Raw genomic sequence first — 17,294 nt, 5'->3', positions numbered from 1 at the left:
AAGATCTTTATAAAGACCATTTAGAGACAGCTAGATGGTTCAGTAAATAGAGTCAAGCCTGGAGACAGGTCATAGGTTTAATTCTAGCCTCAGACACTTTTTCGCTGTGTGGCTCTGGGCAAGTCACTTGGCCTCAATTGCCTAGCCTTTACTGATCTTTTGCCTTGGAACTAATATGCAGTACTGATTCTAAGAGGAAGGTAAAGGTTAAAAAAAAAAAAGAGCCATTTAATAAGATTCCCTTGTTTTAATAATAGCTCGATTTAATAGAGCACTTCTAAGTTTACAAAATACTATCTTTTCAACACTATTTAAAAAGGCAAAAAAAGTGTTATTAAATCAATTTTCTAGATAGGGAAACTGAGGCTCACTGAAGGTAAATCACTTGTAGTGGTCAGAAAGTTACTTAGTGTTTGATCTAGGAACCAAGTTTAAGACTTCTGGTTTCAAGGCCAGTGCTATTTCCATTCTATCTTTGTGCCTTTTGATAGTTTCTCAGACAATCCTTTTTTTTTTTAATTTTTCTTTATTTTATACCAGTAACAAATTTACATATGTTTTCCAAGGTTACATGATTCACATTATCTCCCTCCCTCTTCCTCTCCCTGCCCCCCACCCCCGAATTGACAAGCAATTCCAGTGGGTTATATATGTATTATCACTCAAAACCTATTCCCATATTATTCATTATTTGTAAGAGAGTAATTTTATAAAACAAAAACCTCAAATCATATACCCAAATAAACAAGTGATAAAGCATATTTTCTTCTGCATTTCTACTCCAACAGTTCTCTGGATGTGGATAGCATTCTTTTTCACAAGTCCCTCAGAATTATCTTGGATTAATGTATTGCTGTCAGTAGCAAAGTCTAATTACATTTGGATGTCCCCAATGTTTCAGTTACTGTGTATAATGTTCTCCTTATTTCACTCTGCATCAGTTCATGTAGGTCTTTCAAGTTCTTTCTGAAATCAAGTGGTTCAACATTCCTTATAGCACAATAGTATTCCATCACCATCATATATGCCACAATTTGTTTAGCCATTCCCCAATCACAAAAAAGCCAGGCAATACTTTCTAATTTTATGTTCATTCCATGATCAAGACCATCATTTGAGTCTAGCCTACCTATTCTGCTGTGACAGATTTTAAAATTGGTTTAACTCTTAGTTACTAGGTAGTCATCAGTCAAGTATGGTTTTATGTGTAGTTCTTTTGGAATGGAATAGTCACATATTCCATTCAAATGGAACTAAAATACAATTCCAAGATGGACAATTGTATGACAGATAACAGCTTCAAAACAAATCCTAGAATTTTAGATGGTTCCTAAAATCACTCTAAACCAGTGATGGGCAAACTTTTTAAAGAGGGGGCCCAAAGGAAAGGAAATGCTCATCTGTTAGTCTGTTTCTAAGGCAACTCTTTTGAAGTTTCATTGTATTGTATCCTGCTCATTGTATTCATCAGATTAGGAATAATGTCTCGTCCTGGATAGAACATTTCAGGGGGCCACATCTGGCCAGAGGGCCGTAGTTTGCCCATCACTGCTCTAAACTAGTCCCAAATTGTGAAAGTACTGGCTGAGTTCACTACAAGCCATGAGGACCATTTTAGATCTCCCTAATTAACTGTCATCACAGTGGCTCTCCCAAACTACTTCATCCTTCCTTAAATCTTCTAAAACTCCCTCCCCCCCAACTTTACTCAACTGAGAACCTTGACTAATATTCTATTGAGAAAAACTGAAGCCATATGCTTACAGCTCCCTCTTCTTTACCTGATATATTCTACTACTGTCTCCTCCTTTACCCCTGCCCTGTCTCCATGATGAAGTAGTACATTTCCTGAATCAAAGTAAACTCATCTACCATGATCCCACAATCTATCTCATTATCCCTTTATTATGCCCACATTCTCTCACTTATCTTAAATTTCCCCTTGTCCACCAACTGCTTTTCTATGGCTTATAAACATATCCACATCTCTCTCATCTTGAAAACACCCTCACTTGATCCTTCCATCTCTGCTTGATGTCTTTTGCCTCATTCCTTTTGTGGATAAACTTCAAAAGGCCATCTACAATAAGCATTTCCATTTCTTTTCCTCTCATTGCCTTAGCTCTCTAAACTCTAGTTTCAAAACTCATCATTCAACTGAACCTGCTTTCTCCAAAGTTATTATTAATGATCTTTATCTTTCCTAACCTCTCTGTTGCCTCTGTATTGGTTGACAGCTTTCTTCCCATTGATACTCTTTTCTCTCTAGGTTTTTTGGAATACTCCTTTATCCTGGTTCTCTTTATATCTACTTGACCATTTCTCAGTATCCTTTGCTGGATCTTCGTTGAGATCATAGTTGCTAAACTTAGATGTCCCACAGGGTTCTCTCACTCCATAATATTTCACTTGGCAATCTCATCAGTAACCATGGATTCATTTGTCATTCCTATGTTAATAATTCTCAAATCTACTCATCCAGCCCCAACCTCTCTACTGAGCTCTGGTATTGCATCTTAATAGCCTATTGGACTTCTTATATTGGATGTACCTATAGGCATTTTAGAATCAACAACTTCAAAACTGAGCTAATTTTTAAACCCTCAAACTATTCCTTTTTCCTAACTTCCCTTTATTGTTTATACACTATCATCTAATCACCCACACTTGCAAATGAGGAATCAAGGATGCTACTCTCTTCCATGCTCCATATCAAATCTGTTGCCAATGCTTATTTATTTCTCCTTTGTAACATCTCTGGAATACATCACCTTCTCTCCTGATGTTGCCACCACTTTGGTGCAGGTCCTGATCACTTCACACCTGGACTACAGCAACAGCCTTCTGGCTAGTTTCCCTATCACAAGGTTGACTTTAGTCCATTCTCCACTAAACTGTTAAAGTTATCTTTTTAAAGAGCAGGTGTGTTACCATGACATCCTCCCTACTCAATTAACTCTAATGAAACCCTATCACCTCACCTCTAGGATCAAATATATAATTATTTGTATAGCATTCAAAGTCAGTTTATAACCTGCCCACCCACTCCACTAGCCCTACCCTTTCCAGTCTTCTTACACTTTGCTTCCCTCCTCCCAACATATTGTTAAATCCATTGACACTGAACTCCTTACTGTTTCTCATTGAAGAAACTCAGTTGCTAGACACTGGTCATTTTCACTGGCTGTCTCCTGTACGTAGATTGTTCTCTTTCCTCATCTCTGCCTCTTGGTTCACTTCAAGTCCTAGCTAAAATCCCCATGCTTCACAACAGTGATGACAAACCTTTTGGAGATGTAGTACTGGGCCCTACTCCCACCCCACCCATCAGATCTGGTGCCATGCGGCCCCCTCCCTCCCACCCTAGACAGGGGAAGGAGGAAGTACTCCCATTGGCTGCTGGGCAGAGGGGTGGGTGAAGTGAGAAATGACCTCAGGTGCAAAGAAAGGGGGAGAGGAACCGCTCCACCCTGGGTCCCTCTGGCTTTTTAGGAATGAACTTTGTTGGGCGACTACAGATGTGCTCACAGAGAGGGCTCTGTGTGCCCTTTTTGGCACATATGCCATAGGCTCACCATCACTGCTCTACAAGAAATCCTTCTATAGAAAGCTTTTCCCAATCCTCTTTCATTATAGTGTCTTTCCACTGTTGATTATTTCTAATTTAACCTGTATATAGCTCTTCAGTTCCAGCTCCATTGCCTAGAACCGTGTTGGTGAAGACTTGGCATGCATGCCCCAGTATACCAGAGGGGGCTTCTCTGTTCTTCCTATCCAAAGTGCCCAAGGACATTTTTCACATGTCTTGCCCCTCTGCCCAGCCACCCAATGTGAGCACTTCCTCCCCCTCTGTCTGAGGTAATGCAGGGGACTCATAGGCAGCTTAAAGTTGTAGTTTGGGCATATGGTCTCTAAAAAGTTCGCCAACACTGGCCTAGAATATCCAGCACTATAAGCAATAAACAAAATGTAAGGGAGTGAATGGATTATCAAAGCTATTATTTCCCTTGGGTTGATAAGGCATTGTAGCTGGCTCTTAAGTGATGCCATAAGCCAATAATAATGATTGTACCCAATGTAGTCCCCTAGGGAAAGAGCTAGAGACAAAGGCACAAAGAGGCAGCGATGAGAAGTTCAGTGTTCTTGGATTTGAGAGCTGTTTGGGTTGGGGATTGAGAATGATTTTCATTCAAGAAGTCATCCTTTCTACTTCAGCAGACAAATATCAAACTCCTACAATCATGAGCTATCACATGTTGACACTATTCATAGTTGAGAAGAGAATATTAAGTTTAAATAAAAAGAATATGGTTGTTTGTAAAGATTAATTTTTTAAATGTATATATAAAGTACTCAAAAAACTGATTTCTTTCTCCCTTTAACATGAGTAAAAATTGGTGCTCTTGTTAAATTAGGATATTATATTCAATGAAGACTAGTTCAAATACTATTACTGTGCTGGTGAAAATAGTGAATAATTTTAAATTCAGAATTTTTTTAAAAGATCCTTACCTTCCATCTTAGAATCAATACTATGTATTGGTTCCAAGACATTAGAGTAGTAAGGGCTAGGCAACGTGGGTTAAGTGACTTGGCCAGGGTCACACACAGCTAGGAAGTGTCTGAGGCCAGATTTGAATCTAGGACCTCCCATCTCTAAGCCTGGCTTTCAATCCTCTGAGCCACTTAGCTGCTCCCAGAAATTTTTTGCCAAAGTTTTCAAAATAAAGGCAAATAAGTGATGTAGTGGATAAAGTGATAAGCCTGGAGTCAGCAAGACTTGAGCTCAAAACTGGCCTCAGATATTTACTAGCTGGGTGATTCTGAACAGGTCATTTAACCTTTCTCCCAAGGATATTGTGAAGTCAAAATGAGATAATATCTGTAAAGTGCGTAGCACAGTGCCTGGCACACAATAGGTGCTTAAAAAAGGCTTGTCCCTTTTAGCTTAAATATGTTAATCGATCATTAGGAAATAGTTCTTACCAATGCCAATTCTTGACATTTATTTGAAATTATGACAAACTGGCCAAATCATTAAGTAATTATTTTAGACAATGAAGAGCAGAGAGAAACCATTTTCTACAGATTACATACTCACCTATGCTAGAGGTGTAATCAGTTGCTCCAAAGATCAACTCTGGTGCTCTATAGTAGCGAGAGCAGATATAGGAAACATTGGGCTCTCCTCGAACCAGTTGCTTTGCACTAGTAATAAAAACAGAAAGCAGTTATCTTTGGATATTTGTCTTAAGATAATAATATGCATAATGTTTTATATTTATAAAATGTCTTTAGATATTAATATGTATCTTTATGGTACATAAACAGAATAAATGGTTATCATTCCCAACGACAGGCCTATCAGCTATATGACCCCTGAAATTAATTTTAAATCAAAGTCAGTTATCTGAGATATATTTTTATAGCTGAAAAAGAAAGCTAGATGAATCAGCAAAATAATCCTACTTATACATTTGTTTCAAAAATTATAAAACTGTATATGTAACTGATTTAAAGAAAAGCAATCTTAAAAGCCATCATGCTGTTACAAGCTATGGACTAATACAGAATATAAAAGATTATTCAATGGAATTTTTTTTAACACTAGAGGAAGGAGGGAATATAGAAAGAGAACTTCTTTCAATATCCTAAATTCCTTATTCCTTGTTAGATAATATTACACTTTTATCCCCAGTGGAAAAACAGGTCTAAAATTGGCCAGCATCTTGAAAGTTGGCTTTTGAACTAAGGGACGGCATGGACAGACAAACAATTTTGAAGGCTTATTATCCCAATGAATTTTTTTAAGTGCCTAAGCCCTAGCACATAAAATTGCATAAATACACATTCTATATCTTTATATATAGTGATAACTCATAGTCTTTTCTGAATTTTGACATAATAGCCTCCTTTGTTCAATAAAACCTCATCATATCACTTTTGCAAAATGCGTCTCATATTTTAAAAAATTTTAAACATTCAGTATTCAATAAATTAAAAATTCTACTATTTAAATTTAATAATATAACTAAGATACAATTTTAAATATTTTACTCATATTTTAAAAATTAAGATGGATTACTTTTTTTAATCAAGATGAATTATGATTAATATTTTGAAACATGATCTAAGAAAAACAATGTAGCATAAGACAACTAGAATGGAAATTCCTGTTTTCAAAGGTTGATAATCTTTTATTAGTATGCAGAGAACATAAGGCAACAAAACTAAGAGTTAAATGAGAATAATCAGGCAGCAGATTAAATATGACATGTATAAATCAATGTACTCAGCTAGACTAAGCATGCTTCAACAGCTTCAACTATGGCCAATCTAGAGTTAGAAAAACAAATCATGTTTAATCTAATTCAACCAAAGAAGTATTTCCATTAAGTACCTGCTGTGTGCAAGTCCCCCAAGTCCTACACACAAAATGGTTATGCAACTTCATACAAAGAGAACAAAAATAACCTTTTTGCATTAAGGAACTTATATTTTACTGTGTGGAGAGAGGAAGATACAATAAATATCATGATTAGTAATATCTATAAGGGAGTAAAGAAAGGATTTTCTGTAGCCAGGATGCCCGAGCTGAGCTCAGAAGACAAGGATTCTTTGAGGGTGAGATGAGGTTAGTCCATTCTAAGTTTGCAGAACAAGCAGTGATCTCAAAGTACTAGAGTAAAAATTCTGGGAAGAGCAAATCTAACAATTAGAATCTGGCCAGGGGGGGTGAAGAAAAGGAGTAATGTGAAATAAGTCTGAAAAATTAGGCTATGTCTAGAATCTGAAATGCCAAGCTGAGGAACTGGTATTTTATCCTAAAAATAGTAAGGAGACACAGCAAAGAAATGGGCAGGCTTGAGCTTCTTGCAACTGAGAAGGGATGCCACAATATATGTTCACCTTTAAATGTGCACATTTTAAAATGAGTCATCCAATTTTCATTCTAATTAGTACTCAGTGCTCCCTAGCACCTAAAGTTATAAATCAAAGTCATAAGTGGAACCTGAAATCCAAATTAATGTTAATGTTTAATACTTTAACATTTCTTCTTTCCATTCTTTTTTCTAGTAATTTGCTTCTTTAATGCCAAAATTTATGCTTCATTATAAAGTTCAAAGGTCAGGATTATCTCTTGATATCTCCACAATGCTGGGTCTATACTTGGCAGGCGATGAATTGTCAAAATGAATAACAGAAAATGATCAGGCTGAACTAAAATGAAATCATGGGTGAATATAATAAATATTATCAACATCCCATTTTAAAAAATAATATAGTAATATCTCTGTATAGAAAGCCTGGCCTTAAATCAGGAAGGCTTGGATTCAGGCCCTCATTTTAATACATTCACTATGAAATCACAGGCTTCACCTAACTAAATGCTACAGGCAAACCTCTAAGACTTTAATTAAGAGATGAATTGCTGATCTACATTTATAGAGGAAGTTTTCATGCTGGGAAATCTCCAAACAAATGAAATTATAGGATTTTCTTCCTGTCAATAAAATTAAATCTTTTGATAAATAAATGCACTATAACCATACTTTGTTGTTAGAAAGTAAATTCTCATAGGTAGAACTAATTTAGTACATACAGAAATTCTTTGCAGGCTGCAGTTACTCCTGCTATAAGCTTGGAAGGGACACTACCTCCTCTTACTCCCCACTCCACTTGACATAAATTGCAGGTTTTATCTTAGTTTAAGTAGGAGGTATCTCCCAATTCTCCTTCACTTCTCAGGGAGTGATAAGAATGTATATACATACATGGCCTGAACAGTGTGTTATTCCTCTTACATGAGTCCTGAATCTCCTTTGAATGGCCTATACCTGAGACAGCACCACTGACCTCTCTTCTAACATCATCAGCAATTCATTACTTCTAGTTCACTCTGGGTTCAGCTAAACCATGTCCAAAAAAGTTTTGTCCAGAAAAATCTCCCAAATGAGAGCATAGTATAATGGCAAAAATTCTTATACTAGATTCTACTATAATGAAACATGCTACAACTATTTCCATGCCCCCAAACATGATGATAAAGAGCATTCTGCAGCTAAGAAAAGAATACTTCAACTGTGAAAAATTTAGTTTCACAAATTGTTTCATACCTAATTTAACACTATTTGTATAATAAGTAAGGAATGGATAAGAGCATTTGGGGACATTTTGCTTTAGGTATTAAGTGGTAGTTCCTGTTAAGCATCCTTTATCTTCCTTATAATAAGAGGTCAAAGAGCTCAGAAGTAAACTAAACCTACATTTGGATAATGTGAAATCAGAAAGGTCGAAAAGGGGATAACCTTTGAAGATGCAAGATCTAGGTACTACGTATATAATCAGTCTGTTCTAGGAGTTATATGGAAGAAGTAAGTAAAATATTAATACTACATATATATATATATATAAAACATATGTGACATATATATATACTCATACTCTAATACTAAAGAAACTAAACTAAAGAAAAAAGGCCCATATATTCAAAAATATTCATAGAAGTTCTGTTTGTGGTAGCAAAGAGCTAGAAACAAAGTAGAAACTATTCAACTAGAAAATGGCTGAATAACTGGAATACATGAATATAATAAAATATTACTATGAAGTAGGAAATTGTAAATATGAAGAATTCAAAGCAACATGCAAGAAGGAAGTAGCTGAATCAGGAGAATATATAGAATTATAATAATGTAAAAAAGAAAAAAAAAACACCATTAAAAGGAAGCCAAATTCTGAATAGCTACCATGTCCATACCAGTTTCACCTTGGTAGAGGTAGGAGTCCACAGAAAGAATTCTGCATAGACATCGTTAGATGCAGACCCTATTTTTGCATAGTTGTATTAGTTTGTGGACAACATGGGGAGAAGTTCTATGTCTGAAAATAATTTGTTTAAAAGAAAGGCATCATTAAAACATTCTCCAGGTGAAATAGCAAGTTAAAATGATATGGGCACTGTAGAGGTATTTTGAAGCAGAAATACGAAAATTAGAAGGTATGAATATATCTATATAAAATCTAGAGAAAAGGAAAATTGGAAGATCATAAGGAAGGGGAAAAACACAACAAAGAAAAGCAAAATGGAGATTGGAGAGGGATCAGTCCAACATTTAAGAGCTGCTTCACTGACTCCATGACCTATGCATACTACTTATTTACTCCACTAAACAACCCACCCAAACCTATAATATGTAATTTTATCTTCCACAAAATTTTCTACAGAAGTGTCTATTAAAGGCATGAGAAGTCTTCCAATAGAGGGAGAGAGTGGGGCTTGGGCTGCAGGGGAAAAGGAAGAGCTAGTGGAAAGAGAAAGGAAAAGGAATAAAAGGTTACCACTGAAGTCTCTTCCTCATCTCTAAACTGAGATAAAAATGAGCCCTATAGTTGAGAGACATAGTGTATACAAACTGATAAAAAAGACAGTCTGGATATATACATATAATAATGAGAATATTAACAAATGAAATTTATATAATACTTTAAAGTTTGCAGATTGTTTTATATACATTATTTCATTAGATGTGTAACAGGATTAGAATGGTATGTAGAAATTAAAAAGGGGGGTGGGGTGGGAACTTACCTTCCAAAGTCACAAAGTTTTAGGACAGCCGTATCAGGATCAAGCAAGAGGTTCTGTGGTTTAATATCCCGATGACAGATTCCAAAGGAATGGATATAGGCTAAACTTCGAAACAGTTGATACATGTACAACTGAAAAAAACAACAACAATTACATTCCTTATATCAAATATATGTTCCTTATATCAGCATCATTAATCAGTAAACAAAGAAACAAGAAAAATAAGTTTTAAGGGAATATTAGTTTCCTACCTTTTTCCTTAAGTTTTTCTCTATTTCTAGCTCATTAATTAGATGCATAAACAACTCTTCAGTTTCTAACACACATCAATTTGCCTTTATAAAACATTGCTTAGAGGTTGCCGGGAACAAAAGTTCCCAGGATTTTCTGGACTTGGGCAGGATATGAGACCTAAGAATCTCTATTAATGATAATTAATGATTCATCAAAATGTTGATGAACTAGGGCTATATCACTGTCATCCTTGATGAGAATTCAGAGGTTTTAAACCACCGCATACGTCATGGGTGACTAATACTACAGAGGTGTCCAAGACTGGAAGCTTCACCTTGTGAGTTTTTCCCATTTTACCCCAAAATACCATGTTTAAATACTTGAATGAGAGATAAATAAAGAATCCATGGGAAGAGATATTTTCTCCTGAATTGCTTTGGTAATGTCCTTCAAGGGTGAGGCCTGCATCTCTAGCTTGCTTCTCTCTGACTTGCTGGCCCTCTATGCAGCTTGTCCTTTGGAAAACAATTTTACTGAGGTGGTGAGGCAGGCACCATCCTTAAATAAACTCCTCATGTGAGATGTAATAGTGACATTTGTGGCAACCCCTTTAGAAGCTGCTCATAGGACACTGATTCAGATGAAGTAAATCTTGACAGGAATGACCTAGCAGTTTTTAACTCTTTCAAAGAGGTATGATAAAATAAAGATCACTGCTTAAATTTCATTAGTTTATTTAGCAACAACTTGGGATCAAACCGAACTCCAAAGTGTGATGGCTATAAAAAGATTTTTAGAACATTATTTAATGAAGGCAAAAGGCTTAGGAAATTTTATTTTCAACTAAAAGGAGCATATTACAAAGGGAACAATTAGGGCAACACTGACTACATCATTTCTCTGAACTTCTGGAAGGCCTCAAGGGTGTGCTATAGGACTTATGTCGTCAAAGTCTTTACAACTTTGGTAACATTTAGTAAATAAGGAATTTTCATCTAAATCTTAAGGCATATTTGAAGATGGTCTTTCATTCACTGCTATTAAAAAAGGATCCTCCAAATAAGAAACTTGAGTTCATCTGTAATAATTTGCTAAAGTAATTCATCTGGCAGTTTTGTCACATCAGTGTCATAAACGGTGAGAATTATTAAGGACAGAAATCCTAACGGGTTTTTCTTTTGTCAGAAACTTCCCTAATAATGTTCAAAACAGGTTAGTTTCAAGATGGCATTTATTTCAAATAAATTCTTATCTAGTAGACCTATTCTGCACCCTAGATTTTCTTCCTCTCCACATCTGAAAAAGAGAAAAGAAAAAGGAAAGGAAGTACTTAACTGATTTTAACTTTTTCTATTCAAGTCCTCGAAATTTTTTTTTGAAATGTGTTAAGAAGCTTTCTACCCTGGTGCCTGGTTTTTAATTCATTCAATCACTCCACAAAAACGTAGTAAATACTTACATTGTGGCAGGCACCATGCTTGGCAGTGGGGATAAAAAGACAAAAATGAAAAAAAGCCCCTCTTTTAAGAAGCTTATATTTTATTGGAAAAATATAAGAATGTAGATCAATGAATACAAAATACAAAGTAAATGCCAAATGATTTCTAAGGATGGGGAGGAAGAGCACTAGCAACAGAAAGGATCAGAATAGAACTTATATAGGACTTGGCGTTTGATCCCTGAAGAAAGCCACAAGGTTGTTCTTTGCTACAAGTAAGACCCTGTTCTAAAGCCTTTTTGATACTGTAAGTAAATCTACATGGACAATGTCCAAATAGGCCTAGTCTCACACTAAATTCTACTCTAAAAGATAAGATATGATAATAAAGTAATCAGACGCCAAGACAGATACTCTTAAGAAAAACTCATATATGAAGTAAAATGAGCTTTAAATTACAAAAATGAGGTGGGTTCATTTCTAAAATTGCACAAGTTTGTGTGGCTTTTAAGGAAGAGGGCATGGGGTAAAGGAAGATAGTTAAATTTTATGTCAGTATTTTAGGCAAGAGCTAGGAGAAAACTCCAATAATATGAATGCTTCCATCAGAACCTCTAGACATCAGAGAAAATTAGTGACACTGAATGAGCTAAATTCTAAAAATAAATTTATGCTTATTTAATTTTAAGTTCTAATTATTCAAAATCACACCCTTGAGTTGAATTAATTATTCAAAATCATTATTATTATATCATATTGGGAAAGGAAATAATGAATATTTATTTAATTGATGGGGCGGGGGGAGAGACACAGATCTCTGATTTCCATCTCCAATGTAATTTGCAGAGACTGAAGCATCTCAGAGAACTGTCTGGAGCACTGAAAGGATAAGCGACTTGCCAAAGGTCTTCTGATTAATGGGTCACTCAGGACTTGAATCTATAAACACGAACAGTTTTAAGTGTATGCTAACAATGAAAATTCTGGGAGAAGATCCACAAATTAAAATTTTAAAATCTGATAACTATTTACCTTTCAGCTTTATATGAGTTTCAGAATGCAGAAAAAAAATCAGACAAAATTCTACTTCTACTACAGTTGCCTGAGTATAGGTTCCTTTCATTTTAATTCCTGTATTACATTTAATCAACTTTTCTTTCCTAAAAAGAAAATGTTAAAAAAAAATAGTGTTTTGCATGCTTTTCCAAATGACTTTAGTCTAAAATCAGAGTTTTCTACTAAAATAGAGGTTTTCATTAATGTACACCTCAACATTATAATTTATATATATTCTTAAAAAGAAGGCTCTCAAAGAAAGAATAATCAGCTTAAAATCAACTTCTATACTTTTATATTGAATAAGTTATGCTGAATGAGTATTAGGTCCCCTGCACAGCAGAAAGGCAACATGATATATTATGTTAAAGAATAGCTGTATGATCATATATATGCAAGTTGAGAAATGGCATGATATAGGAGAAAGAATGCTGAATTGGAATCAGGAAAACCTGGGGTCAAATCCAGCCTCAGATGTTTACTGTAGGATAAGTCGTTTAATCTTTCTAAGTTTTAGTTTCTTCATTTAAAGAAATTGGGATTACCAGAGCACCAACAACTCATGTCCAGTTGTTATGAAGGCCAAATGATATAATATCAAGTTCTTGTATATTTAATGCACTAGGTAAAATGTGAGTTGTTATTATTATTATTATTATTATTATTATTTATTATTATCTCTGGCCTTTACTTTCCTCATCTTCAGAATGAAGATAATAATTGGACTTTACCTCAAAATGTTGTTATAAGGAAAGCACTCTGAAAATGTAGAGAAATATGAATAGTTGTGACATTTGTGAGTAATAAAATGTAAGTAAATGTGTGATTGTCAGAAATCATATTTCAAGAATTAAATAAGCTAGTCATAAAATTCCTCTATATTTTTAAACTTGGGCTGCAGGTACAATTTAATTTGCCAATGGCATTTTAAAGAGCAAATTTAAATTTGTATAGGACAATTAAGTAGGACTGCTACATTCTTATTTTTGCTCCCTTTCTTTTCTTTTTTTTTTGGAAAGGAGACCAAAGATGAGAAAATAAACTATGCCCTAGGACTAGAACTGAAAATGTTTTTGTTAAAACACACTTTAAAAGTTTCTTACATACCTTAACATAGATCAAAGGGAGCGTCTGTTTGGCCCGACTATAGTGTCTGGCAACTCTGTATACTGTTTCAGGAACGTAGTCCAGCACCAGATTAAGATATACTTCATCTTTCTAAAAGATCAGAAAACCAAAATTAATAATTATTTTTAAAATAATCTAATAAATTAAGCTTTACCACCAAATCAAATATCATTTATCCAAATTTTCAATTACTTAAAATCATTGTAATTTGAAATTAAATTATGCACAATAAATTCAGATTACATTCTAACAAGTCAAAATTTTGCCGCAAGACTTTTTTTTTTTTTTAAACCCTTACCTACTATCTTAGAATCAATACTGGGTATTGGTTCTAAGGCAGAACCTAAGGTAAGGGCTAGGCAATGGGTGTTAAGTGGCTTACCCAGGGTCACACAGTTACCTCCCATCTCTGGGCCTGATTCTCAATCCACTGAGCCATCCAGCTGCTCACCCCCCCAACCCCCACCCCGGCCTCAAGACTTTTTACCCAGCATTTAGCTCAGTGACTGACATGTATAAGATTAACAAATGTCTATAGATTGACTGACTTTAAACAACAAATGGTGTAGACATTAACTAAGAGGCTATTACAATATTACAGGTTAGAGGCAACAGGCATATGAAGTAAACTGGTGACAGCGCAAGAAGAGAAGGGAATGAATGGCACAGGTGTTAGAGAAGTAGAAACGGCTAGACTTGGCCACTGAGTAGGAGTGAAGAGTTGAGGGTGACTCTAGGGTTACTTTAGCTTGGGTTACTGGAAGTTTCATGATGCCACTGGAAAAAATAGGAACTTTGAAAGAAGACTGAGTTTTGGGAGTGGCTTGGGAAAGTAGAAGAAGATGATGAGTCTTTTTAAGGATGGGATAAGTTTACGATATCCAATACTGCAGGATTAGTGCAAGAGAAATACTAAGGTTACATCTATAGATCTGGTAATTATTTATACCAAAATGATATCTAAAGCATGAGAGCTGATGAGGTCACCAAGAGAAAGTATTCAGCTAGAAAAGAAGTAGGTCCAGGACATTATCTTAGGAAATACCCATATTTAGGAGAATGTAAGAGCCTGGATATAGATCATGATTCAGCATAGACTGCAAAAGAAAGAAAAAAGTAAGAAGAAAAATCTAAAAAAAAACTACCCAAATCTCTGATGTAAAGGTACACAGGAACAGGAATATAATACAAATCATGACATAAATTAGAACAATAAAAGGAAGATAAGAACTTAAAAATTATATTGACCATAATCATGACTGTTTTCGAAGGAAAAAAAAAAAAAAGAACCCACTTGCATCACTGCAGAGGTGGAGGGAAACCATGGATGTGGAATATTGAATATACTACCATACTTGGTGGGTCTTTAAGTTGGCTTTGCTGATCTGTTTACTTTTTCATTTATTGACTTTGTTCCAAGCAAGTAATTTGTTTTGGAGGGGAAAGGAGAAAGATACATTAAGAAAAGGAATAATGGTGCAAAAAACAAAGGAATCTAAAGAAAAAGTAAAGAAGGGATTAAAGGAGCAGCACTATCTTTTCAAGATTCCACTAGAAACCAATCAAATCCAGAAGAAGTAGAAGCTGGAACAATGGTGGCTGAGAACAAGTCAAAAGGTTGTTATTGTTTTTTAAAGGCTATGATGTATAAAAGTTTAAAAGAAAGAAATAGAACTCCACTGTTTGGACAGGATGGGATAGTGCTAATGGAATATAGATAAGTCTTAACTACTTCATTCTCATTTTGACTTTGTTTTTTCTTCTCAAGAAATTGATCTTTGGATTAAAATGGATAGAAAATAGTAAGCAGAAAATGGAACCCCAAATAAATGATGTAATTACTAAATATTATATTGCCTGTGAACTTTGAAAGATACTGGAGAACAGGAGAGTTGCACTTAAACAAGACTTGAAGATCAATCTACAGCATTTATTAAGTGCCTACTAAGGATCAAGCACTGAGCTACAAGTTGTGAGTAAAAAGACAAATAATGATGCAAACTCTAGGACCACATGTCCCTTTAAAAAAAAAAAAAAAGTAAAGAATGGCAAAGCATACATCAAAAGGCTTAATTTCTATTCTTAGAAAAATTCAAGAACATATTATAAAGGTGATGGCTTATGACCGGGGAAAAGCAGTGATCACTAAATTCATCAAGAACAGTTCATTTACTGTTGGTAGAGCTGTTAATTAAACTATACTGGAAAACAACTTGGAATTATGCAAGAAAAGCTACTAAATAAATAGTCTTCAATCCAATGATCTCAATACTAGATTTATACCATAGAAGTCAAAGACAGAAAGGAAAAATTATATTTCTAAGTGTGAAATGCACAATGTTTCTTCTGATTGATGAATAGCCTGGCATATAGTAAGGCCTTAATAAATACTGTCCAACTGTATATTTTTAAAAAAACCAACAACATATTTTAAAAAAGAATCATACTGGATTATCTGACATTCTTTTTTGACAAAGTAATTTATCAGAGAAATGCTAATGCCATGGTACATTTTGATTTTTAAAAAAATTGTGAATACATGTAAGAAGATAGCATAGTCAAATAGATTTGAAACTTAATAAATGACTAAACCCAATGTAATGTATATTCATTAATAGGTGTTAAGATTTTTTAAATAAAACCTTACTTCCTGTCTTTAACAACTCTAAGACAAAAGAGCAAGGAACAGGCAAAGGGGGATATGTGGCTTATTTAAGGTCACACAGCCAAGAAGCATCTGAAACCAGATTTGTACCTAGGTCGTACCTACTCCAAGCCAGGTACTCTATCCACTGGGCCACCAAGCAATTCCAATGGCTATTAGATTGAAGAGAGGTCAATATATAAAAGAGAAATCCATAGAGATCTGACCTCAGCCCTCACTAGTGAATATTTTAATCCAAGATTTGAGTGAAAGCAAGCTGACAAACTTGTCAAGTTTACAGATTATAAGAGAGAGGATTAGCAAAATAAACACATTAGAAGAGAGACTAAAATGATGGGGCAAATCAAATAAAATGAAATAGGCATAAGTGTAAAATTCTATAGTTGGTTTCAAAATTAAGAACTCATAAATATAAGATGAGAAGTTACGGTTTGTCAAGATTTCCTATGAAAAAGAATTGGGAGCATTAGAGAGTCCAAACTCAATATGATTCATTCAATAGCATAACATAGTAACCTAAAAAAATCCAATACTATCCTAAAAGCATTAGTGAAGGATATGTGCCCTAGGTTAGATAATGGCATTTGTTTCTGGAAAGTTTAGTTAAAGTACAAGCTTGAAAATATCCAGAAGATGATTAGAATGGATAACTACAGAATGTAGCAAAAAGAAGCGGGGGGCATTTAATTTGGAAAAGAGAAAAACAGAGGGGATATGATTACACTCTTCAAGCATATGAAGAGCTAGATTCTTCTAAGGAGGATTCAATGTGTTCAGTATGGACACTCTGGACAAAACTAGGAATAACAGATTTTAGAGGAAAAAAGAAACTAAACTGAGCCAATTCAAAAGTCTACTGGGTTATCTGGCCTCAGATATTTCCTAGCTGTGTACTTAACCCTCATTGCCTAGCAAGGTGAGGGTTTAAAAAACCAAAAAGTATATATGGGACTGCCTCTCACAAGAGATCTTCAAGCAGAGCCTCAATAATCAGTTGTTGGAGAATGTAAACTCCTAGTAATAGGAACTTCATTAATTCTATTTGTATCTTAGCACAATGCCTATCACATTGGTGCTTAATGCATATGTAGATTGGTAAGATAATGATTTTGAGTCAGAAGGGATCTTTTTGTGACAGAAAGTATTTCTAATAAGGATTGGACTAAATCAGTCAGTAGGGATTT

At 34.8% G+C, this 17,294-nt stretch overlaps 1 protein-coding gene across 3 annotated transcripts in view; it reads right to left on the bottom strand.

Moving 5' to 3' along the window:
• Window positions 1-17,294, bottom strand: part of GSK3B (glycogen synthase kinase 3 beta) — a 246,289-nt gene that overhangs the window by 105,797 nt on the left and 123,198 nt on the right. For all 3 annotated transcript variants that reach the window (XM_044670080.1, XM_044670079.1, XM_044670078.1), the window contains exons 4-6: window positions 13,425-13,535; window positions 9,590-9,720; window positions 5,102-5,208 (exon numbers count right to left, since the gene is read on the bottom strand). In XM_044670080.1, the coding sequence (XP_044526015.1) occupies window positions 5,102-5,208; window positions 9,590-9,720; window positions 13,425-13,535 (349 nt within the window). The remainder of the gene's footprint in view (window positions 1-5,101; window positions 5,209-9,589; window positions 9,721-13,424; window positions 13,536-17,294) is intronic.

Source organism: Gracilinanus agilis, chromosome 3 (genome assembly GCF_016433145.1).
Source record: "Gracilinanus agilis isolate LMUSP501 chromosome 3, AgileGrace, whole genome shotgun sequence".
NCBI classification, from domain to species: domain Eukaryota; kingdom Metazoa; phylum Chordata; class Mammalia; order Didelphimorphia; family Didelphidae; genus Gracilinanus; species Gracilinanus agilis.
Note: the sequence above shows the minus strand (reverse complement) of the source record. Positions and strands in the feature narration are given on the sequence as shown.